This window comes from Cydia splendana, chromosome 26, assembly GCF_910591565.1.
Source record: "Cydia splendana chromosome 26, ilCydSple1.2, whole genome shotgun sequence".
Taxonomy (NCBI): Eukaryota; Metazoa; Arthropoda; class Insecta; order Lepidoptera; family Tortricidae; genus Cydia; species Cydia splendana.
Genome location: NC_085985.1, coordinates 2,883,873 through 2,901,128, shown reverse-complemented (window position 1 = coordinate 2,901,128; position 17,256 = coordinate 2,883,873). Strand labels below are relative to the sequence as shown.

Here is a 17,256-nt window from a genome sequence, read left to right as displayed (position 1 = left end):
GTTACCACCAAAACTTTGTTAGAGTTAAATACTAATAAAAACAGTAGGTATGAATAGTATAAATAGAGTTATTTTGAATAACCTAATTAAATCACTTGAAAAATCATCTAAATGGATTATTAAATTTATCCTTAAGTACATATATCATAGTTTTTGTACTAGTACCGGTTAAACTGTTTCAATATTTTTGGTCACTTTTAAGCGAGTTTACTAAAACACTAATCGACTTATAGTTATTTATTAAATTACTCTATATATTTATACTACACTATTTATAGTGTTTTTATTAGTATTTAACTCTAACAAAATTTTGGTGGTAACTACTGGGAATAAAAATTCCCAGTAGTTACCACTAAACCGAGTTGGTGGTAACTACTGGGAATTTTTATTCCCAGTAGTTACCAGTGGTAAAAGGTGGGAAAAAAATTCCCAGTAGTTACCACTGGTAACAACTTGGTGGTAACTAGTGGGAATAACCCGAAAATTTACAAATTGTTTACTTTTATTTAATTACCTAAAGATACAGACTATAGTTTATGTCAAGTAAAGGCATTTTATTAACTAATAAATAACTAAAAATGCCGCAAACCATGATTATTATAAAGAAAAAAAAACTGGTTTCCAAAGTATACCCTTTGATTGGAATTAAATTAAAAACCAGCCATTAAGTAGATATATTTTTCTATACAAGAATATAAAATTAATCTTATATTTATATTACATTATTTCCGTTTCTTAAAATAAACAAAAAAATAAGGTTTAGAGAGACGCCGAACAAAATTTGTTTATATCAGCTATTTTCTGTGAATACTCAAATACGTTATAAAAGGTTAGCAACGCGCACGTTACACCCATGGAGTCGCATACGTCCATACTGTGTTACTAATCCTTTTAGGAACGCTTTTTCGTCACTGTAGTAAATATTTGATAAATACCTAAAATGTTGTTACTACGACAATTTCATTTATTAAGAAAAAATAATCACTTACATGGTATAATAATATACTCCGCCTGGTACTCTATTCCCGTCTTTTCTAGGTCACCTGACTGACACAAGCCTACGTCATCATGCGACAGCGCTATATGATAATATGCGATAGAGCTATATATAGCGGCCATGTTATTGTGACGTAGGCCTGTGTCACTCTGGGAATAGAAGACCATGTTTTATTAGACCATGATCACTTAGAAATGGGTAGTATAAATATTTGGGTAGTTTCAAATCATCCAAACGTCCTACGTTATATTATGTATCTTTAGGTATTTAAAAAGAGTAAACAAAATCTACCCTCAAATGGCTTCTTAAGCCAGTTGAGGGTAGATGAAAACATTACACGATCAAATAATGTAGGTTAAAGTCAGTTCGTTCAGTGACAGATCCAGGTGGTTTTGTATTTGGTTGGTTAATCAATAAATGTTATAACTACCCGAAAATTTACAAATTAGTTGTGTACTTTTATTTAAGTACCTAAAGATACAGAGTTTAACACTTAACTATTGTTTAAAGTCTCTTTAAACCTAATTATTATCACTTATCCAATAATTAAACAATATTTACAATATCAAATACTTTTCATCTATTATCGATTCGACATACACTCGAGAGTTCAAGAGATATCGTCATTCGTATCGTACAGACATACATACATTTCGTATTCTGTCCCATTATGGAACTATCGTTGAAATTATGCGAAAATAACTAAAAATTAGTTTGTTACAATTTAAAAATTTTGCTGCCTTTATAAGGCGGAGGGAATATATTTTCCATCTGATTTGAAACTATATTTCAAAGTGATAGGGTTCAATTTTGCATAATTTCTGACACCCTAATGCTTTAGTTACTTAGAGCATTTAATAACTGGAGTCGCCTTTAAGAGCTTAACCCTCTGCCGAAATCCTTGCACAATTGTGCAAACTTTTGTATGGACTGACATGGCTATTTGTACGTTACGTACAAATCATGTAGAAATAGCAATACATTTGACGTCCCCTCTCCGCAAAAATAGGGAATATTACTGCAATGTTCTGCCGCCAGAGTGCAGCACTAATTTGTTTAGTAAACCATAGAGTAACTTGTACATACTAGGCCTTAAACAGTTTTTTGACAAGTTTTCACTATGACATTGATGCACCAAGGCGGTTTACAGGTGGCCTACCGAGAAACGCGAAAATCGAAATTTATATGCCTCTCTATCGATCGAATTAAGCAAGAGTGATAGAGAGACAGAAACCGAACTTTCGATTGTCGTGTTTCACGGTAAGCCATGTGATTGACCAAGTGACGCATGATGTGTCATTGATGATGTCAATGAGGGTTGTTTACTGTATGTGCTAGTGATGCTACCTACGCAGAGCTTTGCCTAATATTCCCTATTGGCAGACTGTTTTGTACAGAAAATGACAGCCATGACGTCTCCAGTTACTATTATGCTCTAAGCTTAGTTATAAATGAGGTCCAAACTAGAAACGAATTTTGTTAAAAAACTTCACGAGGTAAAATTTCAGTTTTTTTTACGTTATGTGACGTTTTTAGACTATAATGATATAATTCCGTTATTTTATTATATCTGCAATTATGTGTACAATTTAGTACCTTATTGCTTAACTATAAGGCTCTAAATTGTATACTCCAGGATGTTCCCGGATTCATTTGAAATATTGTAAATGTATCAATGGTAGGGTAATTCGCCACCAGTCACTGGCCACCCTAAACTAAAAATGAATTATATTCACCTATAAACAGAATTCATTTTAGTATAAGGTGGTAATAGTAATTATTGTTCGTTTTTTTAGCATTAGAAAGAAGGTAAGCGATCTTGACATGTCTTTTAATTGAAAACGCTTTTGAAAAATCAGTACATATTACATATGAGATCAGAATATAAATGATCGTATTAGATTCATAATTGTTACATATTTGCCGTGACTTATTTTAAAAACGGGTTTTTCAATTAAAATACACATCAAGATTATTTACCTTTTTTCTAATGCTAGAAAAAAACGAACTATAGTAGTCGTTTTTTTTAATAGATAATTAGTCGAACGATAGATAAATATGTACGAGTAGGTGTTCGAATAAAAAGCCGAATTTCGACTCAACTCATATGGTACATACGCAGACAAGACATCCTCCAGACTGAGCATAGTAGCGCTACTCCCTCTGCCACAAATATACGGTAGTTTCACTCCGTTTTCGAGTCAAAGTGTCTTTGTGTGACGCCCGTGTCCTTGAACGGACCAATCACGACACGGGACTCGCTCACCTCGCCCCCCTGTATTTCTGGCAGCATCGGTTTCATGAAATAATTGCTCTAAACTCCGTCTAGAGGGTTCCTAGTGTATGGGTACATACAGTAGTTGAATGTTTTCATGTATCCTTTTAGGTAATAAATTATGTGAATGCTAGATGAATATAGTATTCACCAGTAGAAGGGGTGACGCTAGGATAGGTGGGGGAACAGTTCAGGCTCGAGGCGTCGCACGCGCACGCGTTGTCTGTAGTGGTACTCCTTTAGGTACGCGCGCATGCGCGGCGGGAGGGGCAGCTTTTCTACGCCTGGAAACAAAAAAAAATTGTGATATCGGAGTTGTTCCCATAGAAAAAGTTGTTCAGTATGGCCTACCTAATCACCTCGCACAATATGGCTAGTTGTTCAAAAAACGCCTTGTATATCTAATAGCGACTGTACTTCTTTGGGTTAATATAGCTATGAATACTGACCGTCGTAGCTGGTGTGCGAGACGATGACGGCGCGGGCGAGCTGCTGCAGGCTGAAGGGGCTGCTGCGGGGGAGCGGCGCCGTCAGCATCGGCTCGAAGAACATCACGCACGCCGGGTCCTGGTGGGGAACATATCAATTTAGAAATAACCGAAAAGATTGTAAATAGAATGTTAAATATTTAGAGATGCGCCGAATAGTGAATTTGGCCGAATACCGAATATTTGAATGATATAAGATAGACGAGTGACAGTAAAAGCGACGAACAGTGTTAACAGTTAACAGCGTCGGTATACTGCGATCATTCAAAGGCATTTGACTGCGTAGAACATGATACAACTACCCAAGCTGAAGCATTAGGCTCAACCGACTGTAGCTCCAGACCTTGTTTAGTTTTGCTTCAAACAAAAAAAATCAGAATGTGCTGGTAAACTGATCTGAAGCTAATAATACTACTGTAAAGCTTGAGGAGTACCACAGGGTTCATCTTTGGGACCTTTTTTCTTCCTCCTCTCTATATTTGTACAACAGTTCGGTTAATATCTTACCGTGCAACGATGGGCCATATTTGCGGAACGACACCGAGAAAGCTGCACGACTGCAAAGCTCATAGAGTACCACATGGGGCAATTTTGGGACCCTTTCTCTTCCTAGTGATGCGAGTTCCACAGGGTTCAGTTATAGGACCTTTTCGCTTACTATTGTTTTGGAGTTTCACAAGGTTCAACTTTTGGACCTTTTTCTTCTTTTTTTTTTTCTTTTTTAATGTTTATATTTGTACAACATATACGAGGGTTGCACTGAAAATGTCGGGAATAGAGAAAACTGTCGCATCTAGACGGTCAATCTTTATTTTAATACATACTTAAACTCAAACTGACCACGCATATAAATTTTCTTTTGAAAGTAATCATTCTGTAATGCACACGGCTCATAATCCCAAAGTCCTTTTTGTATGGCGATTTTGGGGCCTTAGTGGTTTTGTATGAAATTCGTGGAGTAGCCAACGGAATTGAAGTTTTTTTTACATATATATATATATAAAAGATTTTTTTACTGTTGTCATATGAATATTTAGGAATGTCGAAATCTGCCGATATGCAACTTTTTTGGCAGTCTTTTTAATTAACAGCACAAATGCGATTTTAATTTTTGACGTCGCTTTGGAATGACATGCTTCTTTAAGATCACCCATGGGATAAAATGAAAGTGACTTTCATATTTAATTTTAACTGCAAACGAGCGTACGATGAACTCTAGTTCATAAAAAAATAACAGAAGCCCATTGTAACTTTTATTTGTTCGCTGAGGGCATATTGAAAACCGTTTAAAAATATGATCCGAAAAATCACTTGGCCAAAAATTCAAATAATGTTCGACATACAATTTTCAAATTGCCAGTAATTCTTAAATACAAATGACAACCAAATGGAATATACCTTAAAAGTTTTATAAAGAGTTACATTTTTATAAATTATATGCCTGTTTCTATTATGTTATTTCTAAGTGTCCCATTCCCGAATATTTCAGTGCGACCCTCGTATCTTACCTTGTAGTGCTCTATGAGCCTCGTGACCGTGGGAGCGGCGAACACGGCCGGGTCGTGGGAGTCGAAGCTGAAGCGGTGCTGGTAGTGCTCGATCCTGGCGTGAAGCGAGCGGCCATATTTGCGGAACGACACAGAGAACAGGTGGTCTTCCTGCGCAGAGTCGCGGAGGAGGAATGTGCCTGTGAAAATGGTAAAAATACATCTTTTGTATTGCATTTTTTATATGTTTATGTGACTGTAACTTAACGAAAATTCGTACAAACATCATGAGTGACTTAAAACATTTTGGGAAACAATAGAGCCCCTACGATTAACCTTTTGCACGCCAAACGACGAATCCATTTGCCATGCCAATTACGCCACGGGGGTAAAATTTAGTTTTGTGAATAAATAATGCCAACCTAAAAGTGGGGTGTTTTTCAGTAGATTTTCATCAAAAACGATCGACATCAAATGCCGTCTTTGGCGTCGTTGTCACGATTTTGAGTTGACGTCAATTGCCGTCTGCGGCGTTCAAAAGGTTAAACATCTTACTTTAGTTTGTAAATAATGGCATAAGTGTCGACATACCTTCAGGCTTATTGTCCAGTAGTCGTTCTGCCTCGTAGCGGTCCATCTTGCCCCAGTAGAACGAACAGGCTGTGATCTGTTGTAGGTCGGGTACTAGGCAATGTATGTAGTCCACCTGAGAAAATTATTAAAAAAAAAAAAATAAGTAAAATTATTTATTCAGATGAAATAAACCCTATTTTTTTACAGATTTTTTCATCTGCCAAACTGCAGGATAGTTTGTTGGCAGAGGGAACTACCTTAAAACATAGATGGGATGGGATGAATGGATTAAATAGATACTATTAGAAGTATTAGAACAAATTAAATTATTTTCAGAAAATATTTTAATTTGTTTTTATTTCAAGTAGAAACACTACTATATAAATTATAAACTGGGGCCCTGGAGGCTTTGGTCACTTTTTCTTAGTATATGACATTTATTTCAGTTTATTAAATAGATCTTTAGAAATAGAGGTTGTTTTTTTATATCGTTTTATTCTTGTGATTTGTTTTATACCTTTAAACGAGAAATTCTTGTTTATATTTCGGAGATCTCGAAAACGGCTCTAACGATTTCGATGAGATTTGCTAAATATGTTGGGGGTTTACGGGGGCGAAAAATCGATCTAGCTAGGTCTTATCCCTGGGAAAACACGCATTTTCGAGTTTTTACGTGTATAAAGAATGCGCGTTTTCCCAGAGATAAGACCTAGATATTATTTTATATTGAAGTGAATTATTTGAAGATTCCGACATAGTGAAAGAATGGCGTCGTAAATCCATAGATTCCTCTCATAACCTGTATTGTAATGTGATCGTTAGTTACCTGCGTGTGGACTTTAGCAGGTATAGGGTGTTGCGCGCCGTGCGGCCCCGGAGGGAGGCCGCCCGCCAGCGGAGCACGGAGCAGCAGTGCGCGCAACTCGCCGCCGCATACCACCTAGGACATACACATTATCAGGAACCCTGTATGTATACACCCAAATACTTAGGGTGCTATACTGTATTTAAAATAAATTATTTTACATCATGCATGAAATAAAGTACCAGATAATTATTAGAAAAACACGAATATGAGTTATTTTTAAACACAAGTTCTATTTAACAAATTGGATAGAAATATAAAAAGTAAGTGAGTTGACCGTGACGTCACGATGTAATGTTTCATATAAATTCCATATTAGCAAATCGTTTTGACAGTTCCAAAAAAAGTAACTGATTTGACTAGTAGGAAAATACCCTATAAAAGACAACACCAGGCGTGGCTCACTCCGCGATTTCGTCGCTTTGCTACAGGTAGCTAAAAGTACATCCGTTCGACACCAATTTTGGTGGCTAGCCATAGGCCGCGCGTGGCGCTGTCGCCACCTAGCGGCCATATCCGTCCTGATCGTAGCAGACGCGTTTTGTTAGAGAGTGAATCTTCTGTACCTAGTACTATTATTTATTCTGTGATATAGGGTCATTCGCCAGTAACTGGCCACTTTTAGTAACTGGCCACCCTAAACTAGAAATTAACTCTATTCACCTATAAACAGAATTCATTTTAGTATAAGGTTTCAATAACTGGCCACCTTATACAAAAATGCTTTCTATTTATAGCTAAATATAATTCATTTTCGGTTTGGGGTGGCCAGTTACTAAAAGTGGCCAGTTACTGGCAAATTACCCTAATCCAAAACAAACGTAGCGTAGGACGCCCTCAGACTAGATGGAGCGATGACCTTCGCAAGGCGGCTGGCAAGAGCTGGATCAGAGTTGCCGCAAATCGTGCTCAATGGCGTGCAATAGGAGAGGCCTATGTCCAGCAGTGGACGAGGGTTGGCTGATGATGATGATGAAAACAGATAAAACAGGTATCCTACCTGGAAGTGTGGGTGTAACCGTATGGAGCCATCACTGGCTTGTGTGAGCTCGCTCCTTCTGCCGTCTTGTGATGACTCGGAATCACTGCAAAAGCATACAATAGTTATTTGTTTTACAAGGCAAAGTTGTTGTTTAACCGCTCGTGCTAATATTGATACCCGAGCAAGCGAAAGATTCGAAAATTGCACCACGAGCGTAGCGAGTGGTCCGAAAAATGGGATCTTGAGCGTTGCGAGGGCGCTTACACCGCACAGCGTCGCGCGGCATTGTATTTATATCGGAGCATCGTTAATAATGACGTAAGCGCCATCGACAATAAGGTCCCTTTTCATAGATAACGTCACATATGTAGAATATTATGATACTTACGACCTGGGAGCCACTGAGAGAACATAAACCTCCGCAGTAGAGTTGTCCGTCGGATTGTCGCCTTCTGGAAAATATGTAACAAAATTAAAGATACAAATAACTATTAAATAAAAAAAAATTAAAAGGGTCAGTCCATCTATTACGTCACAGGGGGAGGGGGGTCATGCCAAGTGTGACAGTACGTATTAACGACATATCTTTTTTCCATGAAAAAGTGTGACAAGGGGGGACATGTAATTAATGGACGACCCCAAAATATGGAGTGGGCCCTGAAAGTACTAGGGGGCTGTCCATAAATTACGTCATCGTTTTTTGACGATTTTTTGACCCCCCCCCCCCCTGAAATTATCTAAAAATCATGCTTCGAATGACCCCGTTTCCTCCTACGTCATGCTACCATCATCCAATGTCCAGACCCCCCCCCCCCCCCCTAATTTGAAATGACGTAATTTATGGATAGCCCTTAGGCACCTGAGCGTTACTAATATTCATACGTCGTTATCGCGGGGGCAACAACGATTTGACAGTAGTGATAGATTATGACAAATAAATAATAACAGAAGTGACATTCCTATCGAGTAACGTTTTTATGTACCTCAAAGTACCTCAGTTCAAAATGTAGCAGAATCGAATTTAGATAAACATTTTGGTCATCTGTTACTAAAATCACATAAAATACTTTCAGAAGTAAATACTGATATAAATAATTGAATACATTGGTAGGTATATACGTTTACAAGGTGAAATACGAGATTAGCTTTTCAAGTGAAAACTTTATGCTAGATAGATAGAACATCTTAGAGGTTTAAATGTGTAGGCAGTATATTCCACTTTTACAAAACAGACGTTCTGTTAGATGTATTCTTTGACAGGCTTGTTTTTGCTCCCGCGATAACGACGTATGCTAATATTATATGACCTTTTTTAGGTCCCATATATAAATTCGCAACCAGGCGTGGCTCACTCCGCGATTTCGTCGCTTTGCAACAGGTAGCTACAAGTACATCCGTTCCACACCAATTTTGGTGGCTAGCCATAAGCCGCGCGTGGCGCTGTCGCCACCTAGCGGCCATATCTGTCCTGATCGTAACAGACGCGTTTTGTTAGAGAGTGAGTCTTCTGTACCTAGTACTATTATTTATTCTGTGTCGCAACTGTAAAACTTGGTAGAAACTTTTATTAATTTATTTAAAAACACTAGGTATATTAATCTGTGTGACTAACTTAGGTTTAATTGACATACCTCTGTTTAAGACTATGGTATCCAGCTCTCTGCGTAGATCCCTAGCCCCGAGCGTTATGACTGCCGCCAATCTGCAGAAATAGTTTTATTTAATAAAATATTGCTAGAATTAAAGACAAGACCGGACGGAAGCTGATCACTCCTTAGGAACCGTGAGATCGAAGACCTAGTGGCTGAACCTAACATCATGGGAGAGATTAAAGCTCACAGACTCCGTTGGTTGGGCCACCTTGAGAGAATGGATGAAGATCGGAACGTGAAAAGAGCATACCAGGGCCGTCCTATCGGACGCCCCAGATATCGCTGGTGCGACATGGTGGAGGCGGACCTGCGCGAACTTCGAGTCAGCAATTGGCGAGAGGTCGCACAGGACCGAGAAAAGTGGCGCTGTCTTGTGTCGGAGGCCAATTCTCATTTTGGGTCGCTGAGCCAACGGAGTAAGTAAGATTTAAAGACAATGGGGTTGGCCGGTGGAAGTTTTTAGTAGATGGCGCCATCATAGCTTGCCCTGTCAATCCCTAGAATTGTGTCAAATTTTTGTTTTTTTAATGCCCTGGATGCCGGCTCTTTAAGCCAAATCTCATAGAAAAAGGGGCTAGCTATGATGGCGCCATCTATGCAAACCTTTGACAGTTGCCAACCCCATAGTCGCGTTAGTCTTTCAAACGTTTCCCTTGTTCCATTAGTTCTGGTTGGTAAAGGTGGTAACTCTAGCAAATTCGGAGGTATTGAACTATTATATAGTCCGGCAAACAAGGTTTGTTAGTAACATTTGAGTAATCATACGCAATTCCGTAGCAACTACGCCAAGTGGACGGAAACAGGCACTGGGCGGCAAACTGACGCAATGACCCTTTCGAATCTGTGGTAGAGTAGTGAAGTTACCGGTCGTCGGCGATGGCGTCGGCCACGCTGACGTGGCGGCACGATCTTGTGGCAGGGGAGGTGGTTGCGTTAAAATCACCAAATATCACCAATAGGGGTGGGGGGGGGGGGGGTGGGGGGCAAAGAGAGGGGGGAGTAGTAGTTACCGGTCGTCGGCGATGGCGTCGGCGACGCTGACGCGGCGGTACGCGGTGCACACGCACGCCGGCCGCCGGCCGCGCCGCCGGCACGAGCACTCGCGGGTTGACCATCTGTAACCAAATATATAGCGTTCATTGTCTTTTAAATTGTCAAATTTCTACTATAATGGCTAATCTTCAAAATTGAGTCGAATGCTAAATGTTTCCTCCACACTCCTCTCTTAAGGCCCCTGTACACAATGGGCCAGTCTGGGGGACGCATTTATGCTTTAGAGGGAGCAAGTGATATTGCTATCTCATTCTACCGCATGGCTGCGTCCCTTGGACTGGCCGGCGCTGGCCCATTGTGTACAGGGGCCTTTACTCCAAATATATTCATTGTTATTTCGCACTCGCACAAGTCGCACATCGGGGTGGCGTGCGAATCCGCATCTAACTAAAGGCCCAGTACACAGTGGTCAAGGATGGTCCATGACAAACCAGCGACAATCGGAAAGTTGTCGATTTTTTGACACTTCAAAGGAATCGTGGCGTAGCGTGGTCTGTGGTGTTCTCATAGTCGCTCCTAGCAGTGGCTTGGCATGGGCCAACGTTAGCCACTGTGTGCTGGGCTGGGCTGTGTGTGGGGGTATATTAACCTTTTCGACGCCGCGCCAAACACAAAACTTACAAAATAAGTTAGATGTCGTAAATAGCTATTAGGGTTCATGTATGTGTTAAATTAGTCTTTACGTTTAGGTTGCTATTTTTACTTTTGTATATCATGTTTTACTTTGTGCTCGTATATTATGTCAAATGAATTGCGTGGAATGTTTTATATCTAGTTATAAGTCTAGGATTCATGCTCCTTTCATACGTGCTTAATATTGTACCTATTTATAAGTCTAGGATTCGTGCTCCTTTCATACGTGCTTATAATTAACGAGATTGGCAAAAATATACATTACTGACTCTGCATGATACACCCACTAGTTGAAGAAGGTACCAAACGGCCTTGTGTTTTACTATATAAGCCAGAGCCGTTTCGTGGCTTATTCAGAGATATCAGAGACATCAAGAGAGCTTCACTCATACCAGCCTGAACACTCTCCAAGTAAATAAATCAAATATATGTGTTTTCATTTCACACAACACATATACCGGTAAATGGAGGTATAGCGGACTTCGAGACAGCACAGCGGCCAGCGCGTTCCAGCGGCGAGTTTCTACGCTTCTCCCAACGAACCCCCATCACGAAAAGCTACAGTCTACACTCCACATTAGAAGTACATTGCATGTATATTGAATTCTAAACCTTATTTCTTGTTGAATGGGGTTAAAATGGTCTAAAAAGATAATATCATATTCAATCTTTTGGAAAGTCACATGCACCTTAGCCACGACAGGTGTCGATGGTTGTTAAATGCAAAAAAAATTTGGGTTAGCCATTATTTAGTTAGTGTATTTTGTAGTCTATTGTTTAAAGAAATAGAGTCATTAATCTATACTAACATTTCAAGGCGATTAAAATCTACTTTTACTACGAGGGGATTATTCTAATTTGTGGTTTACCACTCAATGGTATTGTATTCTTGAGACTCTTTGAGTAAACTAGCTCAGATCGCTTGATTCACACTATACCTGTCAGTGACAGCGCTGACGTATCTCTGCACGCTGCTCGGGGACTCCGCGTACCGCCGTCGCTCGAAGCCGCAGCCGCAAGAGCACTCGCCGCCTAAAAAAACAATACATAAATATTAGAAAGATCCAGTAATCCGCAAATGTCATATTTAACTATACTCCATGGTCTAATAAAACATGGTCTTCCATTCCCAGAGTGACACGCGATTACGTCACAATAACATTGCCACTTTATTTCAACATAACATGTTACATGGGTACATTATACCTATGGTTAATAAGTTAAAATATTTCTTTATAATTTTATAATTTTCATTTATATGTATTTTAGCTTAAATTTTACAATAACACGTCATTTTTAATTACTCGTTAGCAATATCTTCCGATTCACGAAAGAAATTTCAGACTTTCGGGTAATTCTGTTTATACTACTGGCAACACAGGATAGCGCTGTGGACATTTGACAATTCGGATCTAGATAACTTCATGCCCTGACCGACATCCTTGTCGAACGCGTGTTAATTGTTATTTCCTTCTCGCTCAGTGTCAGCAGTCGCAGTGTTTTCCAAACTTTTCACGTCGTAAGCTTGGTAATTAATGTGTAACTGTGAATTAGTTTTTTAAACATTTGTCTTGTATAGATAAATAAAGTTTAATTTAATACATTACATTTGTTTTATTTTACTATGTTTCTACATGAATAACTTAAAATTAATGCCGTTAAAATAATTTTCACCGTTGGTTACAATTCTCCCACATTTCAAAGTTTGAGAACCTGTAAACAGCATGATGACGTAGGCGCGTGTCAGTTAGGTCATACGCGAACCTCGGAATGGAGTACCAGGCGGAGTATATTATTATACCATGCTATACTCTATCTTTAGGTATTTAAATAAAAGTAAACAAAATCTACCCTCAAATGGCTCCTTAAGTTGAGTCCTCCAGTTGAGGGTAGATTTTACTTTACAGCTGTATAGCCTGGTGACAGACAGACGGACAGTGGAGTCTTAGTAATAGGGTCCCGTTTTTACCCCTTGGGTACGGAACCCTAAAAAATGGTTACAGTATAGGTAATAAGATAGTTATAGTTCGTTTTTATTTAGCATTACAAAGAAGGTAAGCGATCTTGATATAACTTAATTGAAAAACGCTTTTTAAAAATCAGTAACTATTACTTATGAAAGCAGAAGAATATAAATGATCGTATTCGATTCTTAATGGTTACATATTTGCCGTGACTTATTTTTAAAAAAGTGTTTTTCTATTAAATAACCTTACAAGATTGTTTACCTTTTTTCTAATGCTAAAAAAAACTATAGGACATACTCTTCCTTGATGTTTGTTGTCCCATGGTTCTGTCCTATTTTCACGATGGGGGGTTCGGCCAGCGAACTATCATCTGAAAATTAAATTAATACATTTTAAAATCAACATAGGGTAGAAAGTAATAAAGCTGAAAGGTTATGTAATAAAGGAAAGTTAGCTTTGGAATTGTAATTGGCCGGCTGGCCTCGTCGGCGATGGCGGGATAACTTGGATTTCTTGAGAGGCTGGCCAGATAAAGCACTAAACAGAGACGAGTGGAAGAAGAGGGCCTCCCGCCTTTGCCCAGCAGTGGGACACAGTGAGCTCTGAATCTACTCCTCCTCCTCGCGTCGGTTTCCTCAATGCTGAGGGTCGTGACCATCTCGTCGAAATAGTTTTGTGTGGACCACTCGGCGCCACACACTTCTATCTGCTGCCTCGTGAAGAGCGTCGTGTACGGTGGTGTCAAGGGTGGTGCGAACCTGGTCAGTCCAACGTATCGGGCTTCTGCCCCTAGGTCTGTTTCCTTCCACTTTGCCAGTGACCACTAATTTTTCGAGATTATCGCTGCTTTTCCTGGCTATGTGTCCGAAGTACTCCAGAATCCTTCGCAGGCAGGTGGTAGAAAGCCTCGTCTGGATCTTGAGCTCCTGAAGAATCGATACGTTGGTGCGATGTGCTGTCCAGGGAATCCCCAGCATCCTGCGCCAGCACCACATCTCAAAAGCATCAATGCGGTCACGGTCGGCTTTCTTTAAGGTCCACGTCTCTGCGCCATATAAGAATATGGAGAACACCAAAGTGCGCACAAGGTTGGTCTTGGTTTTCAGGGTGATGCTCCTGTCCTTCCATATCTTTTGTAGCTGCGCCATAGCTCCTTTTGCCATCCCGATTCGACGTCGCACCTCAGCTTCGCAAGAGCCATTATTACTAATGCTTGAGCCCAGGTATGTGAAGTTGTCAACTACCTCCAAGTCAAGTGTTCCGGTGAGCTCAAGCTTGCCTGTGCGATTTACGACCATTATCTTCGTCTTGGATCTATTTATAGAGAGCCCTAGTTCTCCGCTTATGCGTTCCATCCTATCCAATAAGGTGGCCATCTCAATCTCATCTGACGCTAGTAAGGTGGTGTCGTCTGCATAACGCAAATTGTGAATTTTGCGTCCACCAACGGCAATTCCTCCTCCCCAGCCATCGCATGTACGCCTCACTATGTACTCACCGTATATATTGAATAGGATGGGCGATAGGATACAGCCTTGACGAACTCCTTTTTCAAAACTGAATGGTTTGGATATTGTACCGTCTTCTGAATCTACTATGTACCAGTTATTAGTACATAGTAGGAATATATTAAGTAGGTTTCATAACTTTCAACTTCAACTCGTCCTTTGATGTAGGCCTCCTCCATAGCTTTTGCTTCCGTAGCCATTTGTTTCTTTCTTTTGCTGTTTGCATCCATTTACCTCTTCCTATTCTTGTAACAACAAGCTTAGGAATTAACAATTGTAAAATATCATTCTTTTTTCTTTCCTCGTCCAAGTAGATAAAAGATTCATACATTTATGGAACTCTCTTTTAGAAAAAAATACTTGGCCTCTAATTCATCTAAATCAGCTTAGCAATGCGGACTCTACAGTTTAATACTATGTAACAATAGGGTGTATTACTGCAATGTTCTGCCACTGGAGTGCAGCACTAAGCTAACTAGTAAACCATAGAGTAACTTATACATACTGTGCCTTAAACTGTTTTGACAAGTTTTCACAGACCATAAAATATGACATTGATGCATCAAGGCAGTTTGTTAACAAGGGCCTACCGGGAAACGCGAAAATCGAAATTTAGTTATCTGCCTCTTTATCACTCGAATATGCAAGAGTGATAGAGAGGTTAGATAACGAAATTTGGATTTTCTTCTTTCGCGGTAGACCCCCAGATTGTGATGGATCGTGGTAGTAGCGCCACCTACGCAGAGTTTCATGTAATATTCCATATTAAAAAAACATACATAGTTTATTTCCTTTTATACTTAACTAAAACCATAATAGTTCTCTTTGGCTTCGCGCCAATTGGGTCAAATGCTTAAAAGGCAGGATAAAGTTGCATGAACTAATGAGTCAACAATGACTCAAATTATTCTCTTAGTTAATTGGAGAGTTGCCCATGTATTAATTAACTGTTTGGCTGTGGCAACTAACCAAAATGGGTTAAATACTGACTCATCTTTGTTAACAAGCAATCTGCCACACACACACTCATTATTAGGGTTCCATACCCAAAGGGTAAAAACGGTACCCAATTACTAAGAATCCACTGTCCGTCTGTCCGTCGGTCTGTCTGTCACCAGGCTGTATCTCATGAACCGTGATAGTTGAAATTTTCACAGATGATGTATTTCTGTTGCGGCTCCCATACCCTCGTAAAGTCCCCGCGTATTTGTACAAGTACAAATTAAATTCGAGTTATAAATTTGTTCAAAAGCGCATAAATTGTCTTGGGATAAAACAAACATGATATTTTTGCAGTTTTTTGCGTAATGGTACGGAACCCTTCGTGCGCGAGTCTGACTCGCACTTGGCCGGTTTTGATTTATGTGTGTGAATTGCTATTGTGGCTACAGTTGTGCTATACTTTACTTTACATCAAAAAAGTTTTAAAATGTTACTGAAAAAATGTGTCCCATAGGAGCGATAACTTGTGTGTTCATCCGAACTGTAATGTTTTCTCTCCTGTGCCCAATGGTTAACAGCTTTGGGCATTTATGTAATGATTTCATCATACTTATCCAAATAAAAGGGCTACCCTTTCATGTGGATAAGGGTTAAATAAGAAAATTAACCTTTATAGACCTTAACTTTTGGGTATGTTCACAGGAAAGACCTGAACATGGTTTTGAGTTTGACCCAACTTTACTATACCTGCATCTCGGTCTGTAGTGATAAATTGATGGATCTCTTATTGGTATACATTTCACTGATATTACATGCAACTGTTGTTGCAACCTAACAAGACTAGAACAGGTCTACAGGTTTTAATGAATAAATTGTTGACATTATTATATGTTCTAATTTCATTTAATGATGTAATTATATAGGTATATGTACCACGGCTGCTGTATGTAATTTTGTTAAACAGTAAAAGTTAGTAGAAAATGTCTCATCAGTTGCAGACCAACTTTTTTCAACAAAATACAAGTTTGAACAAGTTCAATGACCTCTGACATATGACTACAGAAGCTTCCTTTGTGCTCCAAACTATATAAAAACATATTTTAGCGTGCGCAAATGTCACACAAACCGTAATAAAAGTCCAAAATTAGACTATAAATAGATAAACAAATCAAAGAAATGTGTGGCCGCCATCTTGATTTTAAGTACTTAGCACGATTACTAAACTCGAAAGAATTCATTAATCTTTTATTTACTTACCTCTAATAAAACGGGACGATCTGAAGACACGTCGTATTCGAAATTATTAATTAATATGACTTATTAATTAATTCGGTGGTAGTATTAGTCGCTCGTTTCTTCTTATAATATAAATAGTCCATTTTAAGGTACACTATGCCATACAATTACTAGAAAAAAATTGTTATATCCTTGCAACTAACACCATTACTGATATTATTTACATCACAAATTCACAAATATTTATAATCATACACTCAAAATAGAAATACGCAGTTTTGTGACTGCTACATCTGACATTTTTGGTATGTTACGTTCCTTGAAACGCTACAGTTCATTATCTGCAGCTTAAGAAAAACTAAAACTATATGCAATTTAATTTTGATAGAAAAAGTAAGGAAATTCACATGATTGATGTATTTTTACAATTAAAATAAGATAAGAGTTGTAATTCTCCAATGATGAATAAATTTCATTACACAAAAACATTTGACGACGAAAGATCTGCGTGTAAATAACCGTTATGTCTTGTTAAGTCTTCTGTAGACGCTCAATATTAATGAATGATGACAGTTACCCATCTCACTCTTTCTAACGA

The 17,256-nt window shown here is 38.9% G+C and overlaps 1 protein-coding gene across 1 annotated transcript; it reads right to left on the bottom strand.

The window, feature by feature from the left end:
* Nucleotides 1–335: 335 nt before the first annotated feature.
* Nucleotides 336–16,978, bottom strand: LOC134803358 (suppressor of cytokine signaling 7-like). The gene is made up of 12 exons (XM_063776157.1): nucleotides 16,680–16,978; nucleotides 13,270–13,342; nucleotides 11,944–12,037; nucleotides 10,330–10,434; nucleotides 9,299–9,369; nucleotides 8,056–8,119; nucleotides 7,686–7,770; nucleotides 6,647–6,760; nucleotides 5,839–5,953; nucleotides 5,269–5,447; nucleotides 3,722–3,839; nucleotides 336–3,556 (listed from the first exon to the last, which is right to left on the bottom strand). Exons 2-12 carry the CDS (start codon nucleotides 13,292–13,294, stop codon nucleotides 3,441–3,443), a joined length of 1,086 nt encoding a protein of 361 aa, XP_063632227.1. The 5' UTR covers nucleotides 13,295–13,342; nucleotides 16,680–16,978; the 3' UTR covers nucleotides 336–3,440.
* Between the last annotated feature and the right edge of the window lie 278 nt (nucleotides 16,979–17,256).

Bases quoted from the DNA above. Each gene is read 5' to 3' on its own strand.
- LOC134803358 (XM_063776157.1), bottom strand. From the start codon at position 13,294: ATGGGACAACAAACATCAAGGAAGA. The intron at 6,761-7,685 runs GTAGGATACCTG...TGTATGTCCTAG, and splicing joins GGTTACACCCACACTTCCAG to GTGGTATGCGGCGGCGAGTT. The intron at 5,954-6,646 runs GTAACTAACGAT...TAATTTTCTCAG, and splicing joins CTGCTAAAGTCCACACGCAG to GTGGACTACATACATTGCCT.